This window comes from Macadamia integrifolia, unplaced genomic scaffold, assembly GCF_013358625.1.
Source record: "Macadamia integrifolia cultivar HAES 741 unplaced genomic scaffold, SCU_Mint_v3 scaffold2432, whole genome shotgun sequence".
Classification (NCBI taxonomy): Eukaryota; Viridiplantae; Streptophyta; class Magnoliopsida; order Proteales; family Proteaceae; genus Macadamia; species Macadamia integrifolia.
In genome coordinates this window covers 2,609-17,876 of record NW_024868714.1, presented here as the reverse complement: position 1 = coordinate 17,876, position 15,268 = coordinate 2,609, and the positions used below count along the sequence as shown (strand labels likewise).

The following is a 15,268-nucleotide window of genomic DNA, read 5'->3' as shown; positions in this document are numbered from 1 at the left end:
AAAAAAAAAAAAGAAATAAGTATTCAATCTTATATCTCTTCCAGAAAGGCTTTATCAGATTCAGACCTCCTTTGTGCTTGAAGAATTGGTGTCAAGATTGATCAATGAAGGAACCGTGAATTGTTCGAAATCTTTTGGTGTAATTTGCCAGATGGTCGGATTAAATTAAGGATAATTTATAGCGCCATCCCCTGGAGAATGCCACAATTATAAGACCACTCTCTCTATTTCACCAAATTAGACTTAGACACCCTACCGTCAGTCACTGTGAAGGAATGCTATGAGATGAAGATTTTGCCCTTATGAGTAAACACTGATAAATTATCCATTTTCATTATTCCAAAAATACCCCTCTTTACCCTTTTACCATTTCATTCTCCTTGTCTCTTTCTCTCCTTCTCTCCATACCTGCGACCAAGGGTTCAGACGAGTTCCAGCCAAGTATTGCTAGTTCTGTCACTGGCGAATACTTCTCCTTTCGGCTCCGATGAGAAGTGCGCTTTCCATCGCTGCGATCTTGGGTCGCCGGCGAGAAGGTTTGTTATTATTATTATTATTTTTTCTCTTCTCTGTTTTTCCACATTTTGTCTCAGGCAAGAAGTGCGCACTACACAGTTTTAACTCCCTGCTGGATTTATATGGTGGTCATAGACCACTTTCTCACTGATGAAATATCACACTCTAACCATACTGAGGCAGGTAGGGTCAACTTCTTTGTACAAAATCCACTCTCAGACTTAAGCAATTGGTGTAAACAGAGTCGAGACAATGGAATAGCAAATAATTGAATTTATCTTTCATTCTTTTAACACCCAACAATATGGTAAGGGCTGGAAAGAGGAGGGAGGGGACGGGAGGGGTTGAGAGAGTAATTAAAAGTATAACTTCAGAGAACCCAGCAGTAATCGATCAGTAGTAGGTAAGGAAGAAAGAAGAGAGAGAGAGAGAGAGAGAGAGAGAGAGAGAGAGAGAGAGAGAGAGAGAGATAAGTGACAAGAAGGTCAGAGGGGTTTCGCAGCTCGCAGTGAGGTCATTGCCCATCGTGGTCCGTCACTGATGCCGCCGCAACTGTTCTGAACAATCATCGATGGTCCAAATCCCACAATTTGAGAGAATGGTAAATTAGGTTTTCGAATGGAGAGGTGAAAGAAATAGTAACTTATTAAAAGGGCATTAGGTATTTGATATTTAATAATGACATTTTGGTATTTAAAATATAATATAATTGTTGACATCAACATATATGGTTTATTCCTTAACAATGACTAACAGTAGGGGGTTTGAGTCTAATTTGGTGAAACAGAGGGGGTGGTCTTATAATTGTGGCATTCTCCACGGGGTGGCACTGTAAATTACCCTTAAATTAAATATGGATGGCTACTCTCTTGGCAATCTGGGTAAGACAGGGTTAGGTGGTGTTTTTTGGAATGGAAATGCAAAGGTGATTGCAAAATATTGTGATTGCTGGTTTTGAACATGCTCAGATGATGTGTCTTCAACAAGTGTGGATTGAATGCGATTCACTTTTAGTAGTGATTTTGATTTCAAAAGGTATGATGCCTTGGTGTTGTAACGGTGGTATAATATGTCTTTGTATCTAGATGTTGTGGACTAGAAGATCACTCATTGCTATCGGGAGGCAATTCTATCACAGATTTCCTTAATCAACAGAAAAATTTGACATTTCTACTCATGTTCATTCTTGACCTGCATTGGTTAGAATGGATTTAGAAATGGATGCATTACGGTATCCTCACTTCCGTTTTTTATAGTATTTTTTATATTCTCCTTTGTGGTTAGAGTTCTTTTTGGTCTTCTTCCTTGCTGATGGCAATGCTAAAGGTGGGGTAGATGACCATGGTCTCTAGCCTCTTTGAGTCATGGATCTTTATCTTTGCTTTGGTTATTTTTTTATTTTCTTCCTTTTTTTTTTTTTTTTTTTTAATACAAATGATATTCTAGCGAAAAAAAGAAGTGCAATGATCTACCGGGGGTGCATGGACATAAATGGTGGAAATGGAGGGTATGGCATTATATAGGGTAAAATGATTGAATTTTGGTATAAAATTTAACATGTGGTCTAAGATCATCTCCAACATATTCGACTATCAGATGCATCACTTAATCCTTCCATGTGCTCGAATTAAATTTTATGACCAAGGGCCTCCTTACCTGACCTGCCGATTATGGAAACTTTTGCAAATAATAAATTAATAAATATGTTTCATTTTAGATTGGAAAAGAGAATGCTAGAAGAACCGCCTGACAGAGGTAGGCAATCCCTGCTATCGGACTTCTGGCAAGTAAGGGCAAAGGAACCGCTGCCTGAGGTGATTTCAGATCCTCCATTACAGGAGGAGGGGGCTGTTCACGACACTGCACAGCCGGTGAAAGCTTCTTATTCAACTATTGTGGGAGGAGGAATTCCAGATATAGACAATCTGCCAATCCTTGACAACAATTATTATTCCACAGGAGGCTTACGATGAGCGGTTGAAAAAGTTTCGATTTGCCCTCATTGGGAGAAGAAACTTTAGGTTTGTTTCTTTGGATGACATTCGAAAGGAAGTGAAGGAAACATGGTCGTTGAAAGGAAGGGTTGGTTTTGCATCGATGGGTAAAGGTTTCTTCCTTCTTCAATTTGAATTGGAATCAAACATGATAATGATTTGGAAGCGAAGCTCCATCAAGGTTGGTAGTCAAATCCTTAGATTCCAACGCTGAAAAAGGGATTTCAACGTGCATGAAAAACAAGCAGTGACGAACATGGTCTGAATTCGCTTCCCAGACTTGCCTCTAGAGTACTGGCATGAGAAAGTGCTGCTCACGACGGAGACCGATGGCAATCGATTGGAGAACCCGTGCAACATCTATGGGAGGCTATGCTAAGGTTATGGTCGAGTTGGAGATGGGCAGCAAAAGAGTGGAGGAAATTCAAGTTGAACGTAGGCAACCTGGTTCGGGAGATCGTTTCTGGTTCTCGCAAGCCATAATATATGAAGATAGTCTTGGAATGTGCGGATACTGTAAAAAGATTGGTCACAACATCCAATCTTGCAGAGTATTGAAGAGAATTGATGCACAACCAAAAGCCGGAACTAGCATTCAAGGGGCGGCGATTGCAGAAGGTGGCGCTGCTCAGGCTCCACCGGTGGTGGTAAATGCTCAGTCGAACAATGATGGAGTTGAAGTGCCACATCAGCGAGGAAATTCGGAGAAATCCCCTTCCCTTTCTCGTCCAATGAGTCCATCCAATTTGGGAGACGTTGGATCATCACATCTTAGGGAAGGGGATCGTGGAATGCTTCCTACCAGAAACGTGACGCCTCCTTCCAGAAATGGTTCAATTGAGATTCTTATTCCTCTCCAACGACTGGCTGCTGACTCAGCTGTCGAAGAGTCCAAGTGGGGCAGGGATTGTGCGAGAATAATAATAATTCAAATTCTTCTTCACCTAGACAACAATATGGGTCGAATGGGTTATCCTTTGATGAGGAACCCATTGCCCATTTGTCTAATGAGCGGTGTGGGCCTCTTCCATATAGCCAGTGGCTGGAACATGAAATAAACTCAATATCACCGATGACTCTTCAGGGGGGAGCGGTGGTATTGCATCATGAAGAGATTGCTCGCATTGATGACTTGGCTGCTCGGGCAGCGAACATGTAGCGACCTCAAGATCATCGTCGCAGGAAGGAGAAGGAGACAACTTCTATTGAGCAGACCAGGAGGTATGAAAGGCCTGCACATGTTACGAAGTGATTGATGAAGGTCCTCTTCTGGAGTGTCAGGGGTTTTAGGAAGGTTGCTGCACGCATGGCTATGAGAAGTATGGTAAAGGAGAGATCCCGATGTTATTTGTCTTGGAGAGCCAATGATAGATTCATCTGATTTTTCAGCTTTGTTTTTTAGCAAAATTGGTTTTTCTACTGAGTTGATGTTCAATGATAGAGATGATAACGTTCCAAACCTTTGGCTGATGTGGAGGAGAGGTCTCTCAAAACCCTATGTCATTTTGATATCTGATCAGCAGCTTACTATTCAGTTTGATTGGAAGAACAAACAAATCTATCTTTCCCTTATTCATGCAAGCGATTTTAGAGTACAAAGAAGGGAGTTGTGGACTCAGCTTTCCTCTGTCCTGGTGAGGACAAACCCATGGCTAATGGTTGGGGATTTTATTGCAACTATTGCATCTCATGAGAAGAGAGGCCCTAGAGTGTTTAATATGGGATCGGCTGCTGAATTTGATACTATGATTGATGCCTATTCAATGATCCAAATTCCGTCCTTGGGGCCAAAGTTTACTTGGTCAAATAATAGGAGAAGGGGGAATGTGGCTGTTGTTCTGGACAGAGGTCTTTGCAATGAAGCTTGGTTGGATCACTTTCAAGATTGCACTCAAACAGTTCTTCAGCATGACTTCTCTGACCACTGCCTATTTTGGTTGTATCTGAGGCCTGCTCAAAGCCAGGTAATTGTCCCTTCCGTATGCATAAGTTTTGGATTGAGGATCAATCTTTTCTCAAAGTGGTTAGAGACATATGGTCACAGAATATAATTGGCTCAGGTGCATATGTTTTATCCTAGAAACTTAAGAGGCTTAAGCCAACTATTTGGGTTTGGTCTAGGCAAGTGTTTCCAAATTTCGAATTAGAGCTGATAAAAACCAAAGAAGCCTTGGCTGTGATACAGGAGCAAATTGAATATTTAGGGATGGATGACATTTTATTTGGGAAGGAAGCGGATGCAAAAATAGCCTACTTGAATGCTCTGAAGAATCACGAAAAGCTATGGGCAGAGAAATCTCGCATCAAATGGCTTAAACAAGGGGATAGGAATATAAAATTTTTCCATCTTTATACAAAGATTAGAAGGGTAAGAAACACCATCAGAAGGGTTCAAAGACCTGATGGGTCAAAGATCTATGATAGGGATGGGATTGCCAGCTACATGATCGAGTACTTTGAAGACTTCCACAAGTGCATGCCAACTACTGATCATTTGGAGCTTTTAGATGTAGTTCCAACCTTAGTGGATGAGGTAGACAAGCTTAGTTTGGATTTGATTCCTGGTCCAGTGGATATCAAGAGGGCAGTTTGGGACTTAGATCTAGATAGCTCCTCTGGTCCAGATGGCTTCCCTGGGTATTTTTTTGACATTGCTGGGAGATTGCGGCTGATGACTTTATTCGTGTAGTTCGAGATTTCTTCATCCAATGGAATATGTCCAGAGGTATTAATAATAATTTTCTAGTATTAATTCTAAAGGTTGATGGTGCCACCACTCTGGATAAATTCTATCCGCTTTGTATGGGGAATTTTTTATGCAAAGTGATATAAAAAATATTAGCGACTAGAATGTCTTTTCTCTTACCTAGACTAATATCAGAAAAGCAGGGAGAATTTCAAAAAGGAAAATTGATTTAGAAAAATATTAGTTTGGCTTCAGAAATGGCAAATTTGTTGTACTCTGCGACCAGAGGAGGGGAAATGGGTGTCAAGATAGATATTCAGAAGGCTTTTGACACCATCTCTTGGGGCTTTTTAATGCATGTGTTGAGGCACTTTGGCTTCTTTGAAAAATGGGTGAAGTGGATTTATTACATTCTCTGTTCGTAAAAAATTTCTATTGTATTAAATGGAGGGTTGTGGTGGTTTTTCAATGTGGAGAGAGGCTTGCGGCAAGGAGATCCAGTGTCTCCAATTCTTTTCATTCTTGCTGAGGAGGTGTTATGCAGAGGCATGAGAAGATTGGTTCATGATGGAAAATTCAAGCCTCTTCAGGGATCTAGAGGTGAGTTGATGCCTGTTCATCTTTTATTTGCTGATGACATTTATTTTTATGAATGCATCCATTAAATATGTTAGAAACCTAAATGTTTTTTTCTGAAAAAGTATCAAGATTTCTCTGGGCAATAGGTTAATCTTGAAAAAAGTAAGCTTTTATTGGGAAGATCAATCCTTCTCTTATTAGAGCTATTTATGATGCAATGGGCATTTCGGTTTGCAACCTTCCTACAAAGTACCTTGGGTTGAAATTTTCAAAGGTAGGGTAAGAATGCAATTATTGTTATCTGTTGTGGATAAAGAGAAAGAGCGAAGTCCTAGGGTCTCTTATAAGTCCTCCTCTGTTTGGCCAGGTCTTCATAAAGTGTGGAATTTTGTTCAAAGCAAAGAACGATGGATTGTAGGAAATGGGAAGGATATTAGCCTCTGGAATGGCAATTGACTAGGAGATAAGTCAATTACTGAAAAATGTGGTATTGATCCTCATAGCACCAAAGGATCTTCCTTGAAGGTGGCAATTGTTATTAACAATTATCATTGGGTCTTTCCTACTATTCGGTTCCCTCTCCTTCAAAGTTATTTTGAGGTGGTCCAATCCATCAGATTGCCTCAGGTGGAGGTGAAGGACAAGTGTGTTTGGAGCTGTACCACCTCAGGTGCTTTCACTTCCTTATCAGCTTGGGAAGAGATTAGGAAGCATAATACGAAAGTCCCCTGGTGCTCCATGATTTGGAGCAAATTTTTGTCGCCAAGTCAATCAACTCTTGGGTGGTGCTTGATGCATAAGAGGCTGCCCAATGATGATGTGATTTCAGCAAAGGGTGTTCCAGTAGTTTCCAAGTGCAACATATGTGTGAAGCATTGTGAGTCCTTTAACCACCTTTTCTTGGGTTGAAAATTTGCAATGATGGGTGGTTGCGACAGGGATATAAATCTTCTTCTATATGGCCGGGCTTGAAAAAATTGGCTTTTGGTTAGATAGATTGATTGCCAATCAATCTATTGCTGAGAAGGCAAACTTGGACCCTTGTTTCTTCTCTGATTGGAAAGAAAAAGTCTCTAATTTCATTCGCCAATCCTCCTGGGACCTTCCTTATGCTGAGTCAATTTTATTCGCTAAAATATAGGAGAAAGCTAAACGTATTCACATCTAGGGTGTGAATGACCTATCTTTGGTGATTGACCACTTCAGGTATTTTCTCTATTAAATCTTTCTAGGAAGAAATTAGAGGAAAATATCAGAAAGTGAGTTGGTATTCTCTTATATGGAACTCATCTAACCAACCAAGGCAAGCTGTTTTTGCTTGGCGGTTAGTTCAAAATAGATTACCAACAGATGATAATGTGTGTCGTCGTGGAGTGCATATGGATTCCCGATGCAACTTGTGTGGTAAAGATGCAGAATCAATCTCACTTATTTTATAATTGTGAGTTTGCTCATAGTTTGTGGAGAGCTTTCTGTGAAGGCTTTGATGTGCAATGGAAACCTTATGTGGACATGATCAGCTTTATTGCTTGGTGGAAACAAACAGCAAAGAGCCTCCATTTTAAAATGGTGTGGATTAGTGGTTTCTCGTTGGTGCCTAGTGTCTTGTGGCAGGAAAGGAATGCAAGACGCTTTGAGGGGGTCTCAAAATCGACTAGGCACGGTTTTGCCATGATTAAAAGTGAAATGAGCCTTCAGTTGACCGCTGCTACGAGTTCCCCTCTCTCATTTAGCTCCTTAATGTGTGCCAGATGATTGGGGATCTCTAGGTTGCGATGCAAACCAAGAGAGGTAATGGAAGTCTTTTGGTGTCCTCCCCAGAGGGGATGGGTGAAGTTAAACTCGAATGGATGCTCTTTGGGAAATCCAGGAAAATTAGGAGCAGGTGGAGTATTCCGGAATGAAAATTCGAAAATATTACAGTCTTTTAGAATTTTTCTTGGCGTCCACACAAATTTTGAAGCTGAGATATAGCTGTTATTGCTGGGCTGGAATTTGTAAGAGATATGGGTATCACTCATTTGTGGATTGAGAGCGATTTAGTGGCTGTGGTTTTACTTATATCAAATGGCAGAATCCATTGGATTTGTCTTCAGAGGTGGATGAGTTTAACCCCCTATTTGAACTCTCTTACCTGGAAAATCACTCACTGTCTACGTGAAACAAATCCTGTGGCTGATTTTTTTGGCAAAAATAGCTACAAAATTTGAAGTTTCTTCTCCTATTCAATCCTAGCTTACGCTGATTACTATGGAGTTGGATGTTGATTGCCAATCCAGCCCTAGATACTGTTTCTTTTAATGTATTCTGGTTATTTCCAGTATCTGTGATTTGGTTTCTGCTGTGGGTTCTTCTCTGCTGATGGCAATGCCAAAGGTGGAGTAGAATCCTTCAGATTCCAAATGTGATAATGCTTTTGTATATTCTTTTTATTCTTTTCTCTTAATACAATGAATTATTAGCGAAAAAAAAAAATTTGCAGTGATGATATGGGAAATGTTCCTTCATTGCTTTGGAGTTTCTTAATCTGAATTTGAGGATTTCGATCTTCTAGTTCAATGGTGGATTAGAAAGCGCAGGGTATTAACAACAAAGGAACTTTGGTCTATGGGGTTAGTAATTGTGGCGGACAATCTTTGGAAGGAAAGGAATGCTCGGCGATTTGAAGGGAAAAGTCTCAACAACGCTCATGTTTTTAAAAGGATCAAGCAAGACTTTAATAATGCAAACGTCACACTATATGATCAAATCAAATCAAATGGCCAAACGACCTCATTTGCTGTTGAATGCTTGGGCGGCATAAGGGGAACAACTGCCCTTCACATATTTTGGAGGTGTTTTGGTGTAAACCAATGCGTGATTGGATGAAGCTTAATGTGGATGGCAGCTCAAGTGGAAATCCTAGAAGGGCTGGGGCTGGTGGGGTGATTCGTAACTATAATGGGCTGTGATGAACTCTTTTCAATCGTACCTGGGAATTCAGTCAAATTATGTGGCTGAGTTTCGAGCTTTGATAGAAGGACTGTGTATGGAAAAAGATTTGGGGGTTAGATTGCTTTGGATTGAAGCTGTCTCTGCTGCTATGGTCATTGCTATCCAAGCAAGATCCATACCTTGGTATATTGAGCAAGATTGGATTTCGATTCAACCATACTTGAATTCCATAGTCTGGAAGATTTCCCACTGTTTTAGGGAGGCAAATTACATTGCGGATTATTTAGCAAAGGAAGCAGCCAATAAAGGAATCTCAGAGATGAATGTAGTTTTTCCCAATCATATAAGGGATGAGATCAGCCATGATGCTGATTCCAGGCCTAGGTATAGATTTGATTAATCTAGCTTTTTCTCTTCTACTGATGGCAATGCCAAAGGTGGAAGTTATAAAGGCAGTCTAAATTTGTTTTTGCTGTATTTTCTTCTCCTTTTAATGAAATTCTCATCCTTTTAGCGAAAAAAAATATGTTTCATTTTGGCACTAACTAAATATTAAGTCAGCTAGTTGTTGTGTATATAAAATAGTATATAAATTTACAAATATAAATAGGTAAATGATTTTAAATTCATAAATTGAAAACTAATGAATAATTCTAGATAACTAAATATTAAGGATTAAAGGAACATGGGTCACTGAGATAGGGGTATAAATCCTCCTCCATTTTGCTTGGCCTAAAGAAGGTGTGGAATTTTGTTTCTGACCACGAGCAATGGATAATAGGAAATGGGGAAAAAATAAACTCCTGGCTTGACCGGTGGCCAGACTCAAAATCCTTAGTAGAGCACTCCAACCTGGACCCCTCCCTTTTCTCTGGGGCTAAGGTAAAAATAGCAGATGTTTTTTTCAATTCATCTTGGGATCTCCCTCCAGTTGATTCATCTTTCCTTGCTTATATATGGACCCAAGCCAAGAAAATTTTAATTCAGAACAAGAATGATTTTTGTGTCTGGCAATTAACCTCTTCAGGGGATTTTTCTATGAAATTGGCCTGGGAAGAGTCTAGAAAAAAAAAGTAGAAAATTAGTTGGTTCCTTATTATTTAGAATTCTGGTAATCAGCCAAGACAAGCTACTTTTGCTTGGTGATTAATCCAAAACTCATTGCCAACTGATGATAATGTCTGTGGAAGAGGAATCCCCCTTGCATCGTAGTGTTCTCTGTATCGCCAAGAGGAGGAATTGCTAACTCATATTTTCTTCAAATGTAATTTTGCAACCTGCATGTGGAGAGAATTTTGTGATGGTTTTGGTGTGCAGTGGCCCCCATTTGTGGATGTGGATAGTTTGTGCGTGTGGTGGAAGCAAATAGCAAGAAAATGTCATTTTAGATTGGTGTGGCTGAGTGGTTTTTCCCTTCTCTCATATTTTATATGGCAGGTCAGAAATGCCAAGCGCTTTGAAGAGAAACCTATTCCAGCCAAGTACTGCTTTGCTATGATGAAAAACAAGATCAGTCTACAGACGATGGTGGCTTTTGGCTCTCCTATTTCTTTTGAATCAATGCTCTGTGCCAGATGGATGAGAATTACTAGGATTCATTATAAGACCAGGGAGATTTTAGAAGTTTTTTGGTGTCCTCCCCCTCCAGGATGGGTTAAGCTTAACTCTGACGGTTGCTCGCTGGGTAATCCAAGAAAGGCAGGGGTGGGTGGAATCCTTCGGAATGAGAATGCAGAGGTGATTCGTTCTTTCAGGCATTTTTTGGGGGTTGACAACAACTTTGAGACTGAAGTTTTAGCCGTCATTTATGGCCTGGAACGGGCAAGAGATTTGGGTGTAACTCATTTATGGATAGAGTGTGACTCAGTAGCGGTGGTCATGCTAATCTCCCTCTGGAAAGTCCCTTGGTGTGCGCTTCAGAGATGGATGAGCTTAGGCAATTTTCTTTGAAGCATTTCCTAGAAAATTACCCATTGCCTGCGTGAAGCCAACCCAGTGGCTGATTTCCTTGCTAAGTCGGCTGCCAAATTTGAAGTTTCTTCACCTATTACTGCTTGGCCTTCTTTGATAGCTTGATGTAAACAAGCAGAATTGGCCTAGATACTGATTTAAATAATGTGGAATTTTGGTCCAGTTTTTGGCTAGGTCTTCGTTTTGATTTCTTCTCTGTTGATGGCAATGCCGAAGGTGGATTAGTTATTAGCTAATTCCTAGTTCTTTTTGTACCCTTTATGTACTATATTTTCCCCCTTTTTTAATACGTATAAATTTCTAGCGAAAGAAAAAAAGGGATTAAAGGAAAATGCCCATTTTAAGCCTGACTAAGAGTCTCATCTTAGTGGTCCAACAAGTTTGGGTCAGGTGAAGGATCGATATAGTTACTATGGCATAGTTATTCCTCATTTGGATTAGAAATGTGTCAAGTATTGGACTCAATCTTTATTGTATGATCCACTATGTTCAAACTTTTATCCATGCATTTTTGTTGAATTGGAGTTGCTTAAAGTTGGAAAGTTTATTTATCAACCAATTAGTGAGAATTTGATAGGTGGTGATTCAGACAGCCTATATTGACAAAATTCAAGCCCTAATGTGATACGTGCTTGATGGAGAAGTTATGGGAGTTATTACTATTGTCATAAGGGAGAAGTTGTAGGAGGAAGTTGCCAGAGTTATTACTATTGGTTAAGAGACAAGTTGTAGGAGAAGTAATAGGGTGGAGTAGTGGAGAGTGGGTATAAGGATGACGTGGAGATAGTGGATTGTAAATTGTAACTAATTATGTTATCCTATATAATAGGAATAATATGTAATAGAAAGTAGACTAGAAACAAGACAATGCTCAGTTGTTGAATTGAGGTGGGCTACCTCCTAATCAGGCCGGATGCCATGGTTTCGTCTGTAAAGCCAATCCCATCTTATATTTATAATATTTTATCTATTGTATTTCTTAACTTGTGTTATTAGTAGCAATCATCTCTCTCTCCCCTATTTTATCTCTCGTTCATCCCTATTATCTCTCCTTTATCCTGTATGTATGTAACATAATGGAACTTCCACGTGAAAGATTTCTAAACAGCCAAGAGAATCCTATTTAAGTGGACTACATAAGAACTATTGATGCATTTTATTTACATGCAATTAACATCCAATAGAAATAGGAAATTGTAACAATTCAAAAAGAGAATAGATGAAGGAAATAAAAATAGAATAAATATTTTCATACAATTTTATCCATTATAATGGTGTCACTATCAACTATATAATTTAAGTATCTTACATTAAGAATATCTAATAAAAAATCCTATATGTAGTCATTATACTTTTCCTTTTTATAATGTCCCAATTTTTTTTTTTAATTATTTCTTTTTTTGTAGCAATACTACAAATCGACAGCACGAGAACTATCAAGGTTGGCTGGAGTATGTCAGGCTCCAATTATACAACATTTTACTGAGTCTAGTTTAGGTTCGACTACAATCAGGTGTTTCGATCAAGAAGAAAGGTTTATGGAGACAAACTTCAAGCTGATAGATGGGTTTTCCCGGCCCAAATTTTATTTTTCTGGTGCAATGGAATGGTTATGCTTCCGTATGGATATATTGGCATTTGTCGCATATGCCACCTCTTTGCTTTTTTTCATCTCAATGCCGAAAGGGGTACTCAATCCTGGTAATATTTTGAACTTGAGATCTTATAAAATCATCATTTAAGGAAATTATGTTTATTGCTCATACTAAAGCACAAATTTGAAATTATTTTCTTTTCTTTTCTCTCTTAAAGGTGTTGTGGGTTTAGCAATCACCTATGGACTTGAATTTAGCTTGCATGGGGTTGTATGGGATCTTAATAGACTTGAGAATAGAATCATATCCGTCGAAAGAATACTACAATATACATGCATCCCTAGTGAACCCCTTCTATTGCTACAAGAAAATAAACCAGATTTTGAATGGCCATCACAAGGGAAAATTGATATTGTTGATCTACAGGTAATATTGAATCTAAATTTCTCAAGTCTTTAATTATCTCCTTATTTATATCCTCGTTTATGGAATATACCTTTTGAAGCCTATATTGTTTGATAGTTCTTTATATTCTTATGGAATTGTACCAAGCTGTATGATTTGATTATTTAATATTCGAATAGGTTCAGTATGGCCCACATCTTCCAGTTGTCTTGCGAGGTATCAAATGCACTTTTTTTGGAGGGATGAATATTGGAATTGTTGGACGAACAGGAAGTGGTAAATCAACTCTTGTACAGGCTCTCTTTCGTATGCTTGAACCTACAGCTGGTCAAATTTGGATAGATGATATCAACATATCCAAGGTAGGTCTTCATGACTTGCGATCAAGATTGAGTATCATCCCACAAGACCCAACAATGTTTGAGGGGACTCTAAGAAGCAATCTTGATCCACTTGAAGAGTACACTGATGAACAAATTTGGGAGGTAAGATTTTTTTATTTTATTATTTGACGGATAATATTTAATCAGTGATAAAGATGGCTACGATGTTGGTATGCAGACGGTTTGACCATGCCTACTACCTATTTGAAGGAGATAAGATTGGATTGTGAAATAAAAGTTTAAGAGCTTAATTAGCTAATTAGGAGAGAGTCAAGCTTCTTTTCTCACAAGAGAAGAAATAGGGAATTCCATTCATAATTATCTTTCCATCTTAGACTTATTAAATAGATTTACAACTAATTATAACTTCCTCTACCCATGTATCACATTTTTCATAATGACTAAATAACTACAACATAACTATGCTACAAGTTTCCTAACTGTGCAAATATTACTTTAGATGATATTTCGTCCAACTATGCAACTGCCTATGCACGAACCATGCAAGGTCAGTTTACATCAGATGCACTTTTTTTTTTTTTTTTTTTTTTAATATCCCATACAAAACAAAAATATCACAAATTGATTGGTTGGGTTATGTCATATACTATATAACCTTTTTCATGACCATCTTCTTTTGATTTTATTTAAATGTTTGAAATCCTTTCCACTGAGATATTGAATTCATTTCATTGGATGAACCGGATCATCCTTAGTTCAATTGTATCTCTTAGTTGGGGCCAGAAAGTACACTTTTCTTACTACTCTGTTTTCCATTTCCAATTGGTACCTCATTCCTTTCATCTTGTGCTTAGCCATTTCTAATGATCAAGTCATCTTAAATAATGTAAAGTGATAAGTTGACATGAACTTTTTATTGTAGTAGGCTTTAGAGAGATGCCAGCTTGGTGATAAGGTTAGAAAGAAGGAAGGGAAGCTTGATTTTGCAGGTTGGTTTTTTTTTTCCTCATATTCATTCTTACCAAAGTTCCTCACCATCAATTTATCGTTATAATTAATGCACAATCCTATCAAAATTAATTTCGTATGATATATCTAATTTCTAGTGCACAATCCAACCCCAGCCCCTTAAAGCCCTTTTCCAACAAAAGCAAGAGAATTTTTTTTTTTATATTTAAAATAAGATCGATAATAAGTAAGTGATTTTTATATCATGGATGTCATAGTGACTGAGAATGGAGAGAATTGGAGCATGGGTCAAAGGCAGCTAGTCTGTTTAGCACGGGTGTTACTTAAGAAGAGCAAAGTGTTAGTACTGGACGAAGCTACTGCATCAGTGGATACTGCTACCGACTATCTAATTCAACAAACGCTTAGGCAACAATTCTCAGGGTCTACTGTCATCACAATAGCACATAGGCTAACATCAATTCTTGATAACGATATGGTCCTCCTTCTGGATAATGGTTAGTATTTATTAATCAGTATATCACACTCAAATGGATTTAGTTGAGTTTGATGATACATTTTCTCACCCTTTTCTAATGCTTTCCTAACCAAATTGATATGTTTTTTTTTTCTTAAACAGGCCTTATACTAGAATATGATTCTCCATCCAAATTGCTAGAGAACAAGTCATCATCATTCGCAAAGCTTGTTACGGAGTATACTCAAAGATGTAGTTCCTAGTTTTTTGAGAGACTAAGTAGGTGAGATTTGAATGTTCAAATATAAGCATGCTATTGAGGTGCATTGTTATTTTAAGTATGATAAAATTTTGTTGGGAAAAGGCGGTGGAATAGATATCAAAGCTGCCAATAATCATTTGACTGGTATTGATATTTGGTTGAGTATTGGGGAAAGAAAAGATGTGAGAGAGGAAAAATAATTTTTTTTCATGCATGTCTATTAATGTAGGGTGAAGGTTTAATAGTCCCGCAATATTTTTAGACCACCACAAATATCTATCATGTGTCACATTTGGTAGAACTGAAACTGGTTCCTAGAGCAAAAAAGGGGGATAAGTTTTCCTATCATTGTCATGGATTATGACCCGAAAGTCTCAGAATTAGTTCCTAGAGAGAAAATTCGATTGTTCCTTGTGCCAACTATATGGGAGGTTTTCTAACCTCAAATCATATGATTTAGGATCATCGCAAAAAATATAACTTTTTAATTAAATAAAACTTCAGGACACCAACTTTTTGATTGATGCATTTTTGTTTCGAAAAATTTATGACATCC

The 15,268-nt window shown here is 38.3% G+C and overlaps 1 protein-coding gene across 1 annotated transcript in view; it reads left to right on the top strand.

Moving 5' to 3' along the window:
* LOC122066517 (ABC transporter C family member 3-like) overlaps positions 1-14,936 on the top strand; it is a 32,520-nt gene extending 17,584 nt beyond the window's left edge. Inside the window, exons 5-10 of the mRNA XM_042630331.1 lie at positions 12,087-12,381; positions 12,493-12,701; positions 12,860-13,165; positions 13,950-14,013; positions 14,251-14,490; positions 14,613-14,936. Coding sequence (XP_042486265.1) covers positions 12,087-12,381; positions 12,493-12,701; positions 12,860-13,165; positions 13,950-14,013; positions 14,251-14,490; positions 14,613-14,713 — 1,215 coding nt within the window. The 3' untranslated portion in view covers positions 14,714-14,936. The remainder of the gene's footprint in view (positions 1-12,086; positions 12,382-12,492; positions 12,702-12,859; positions 13,166-13,949; positions 14,014-14,250; positions 14,491-14,612) is intronic.
* The last annotated feature ends 332 nt before the right edge of the window (positions 14,937-15,268 follow it).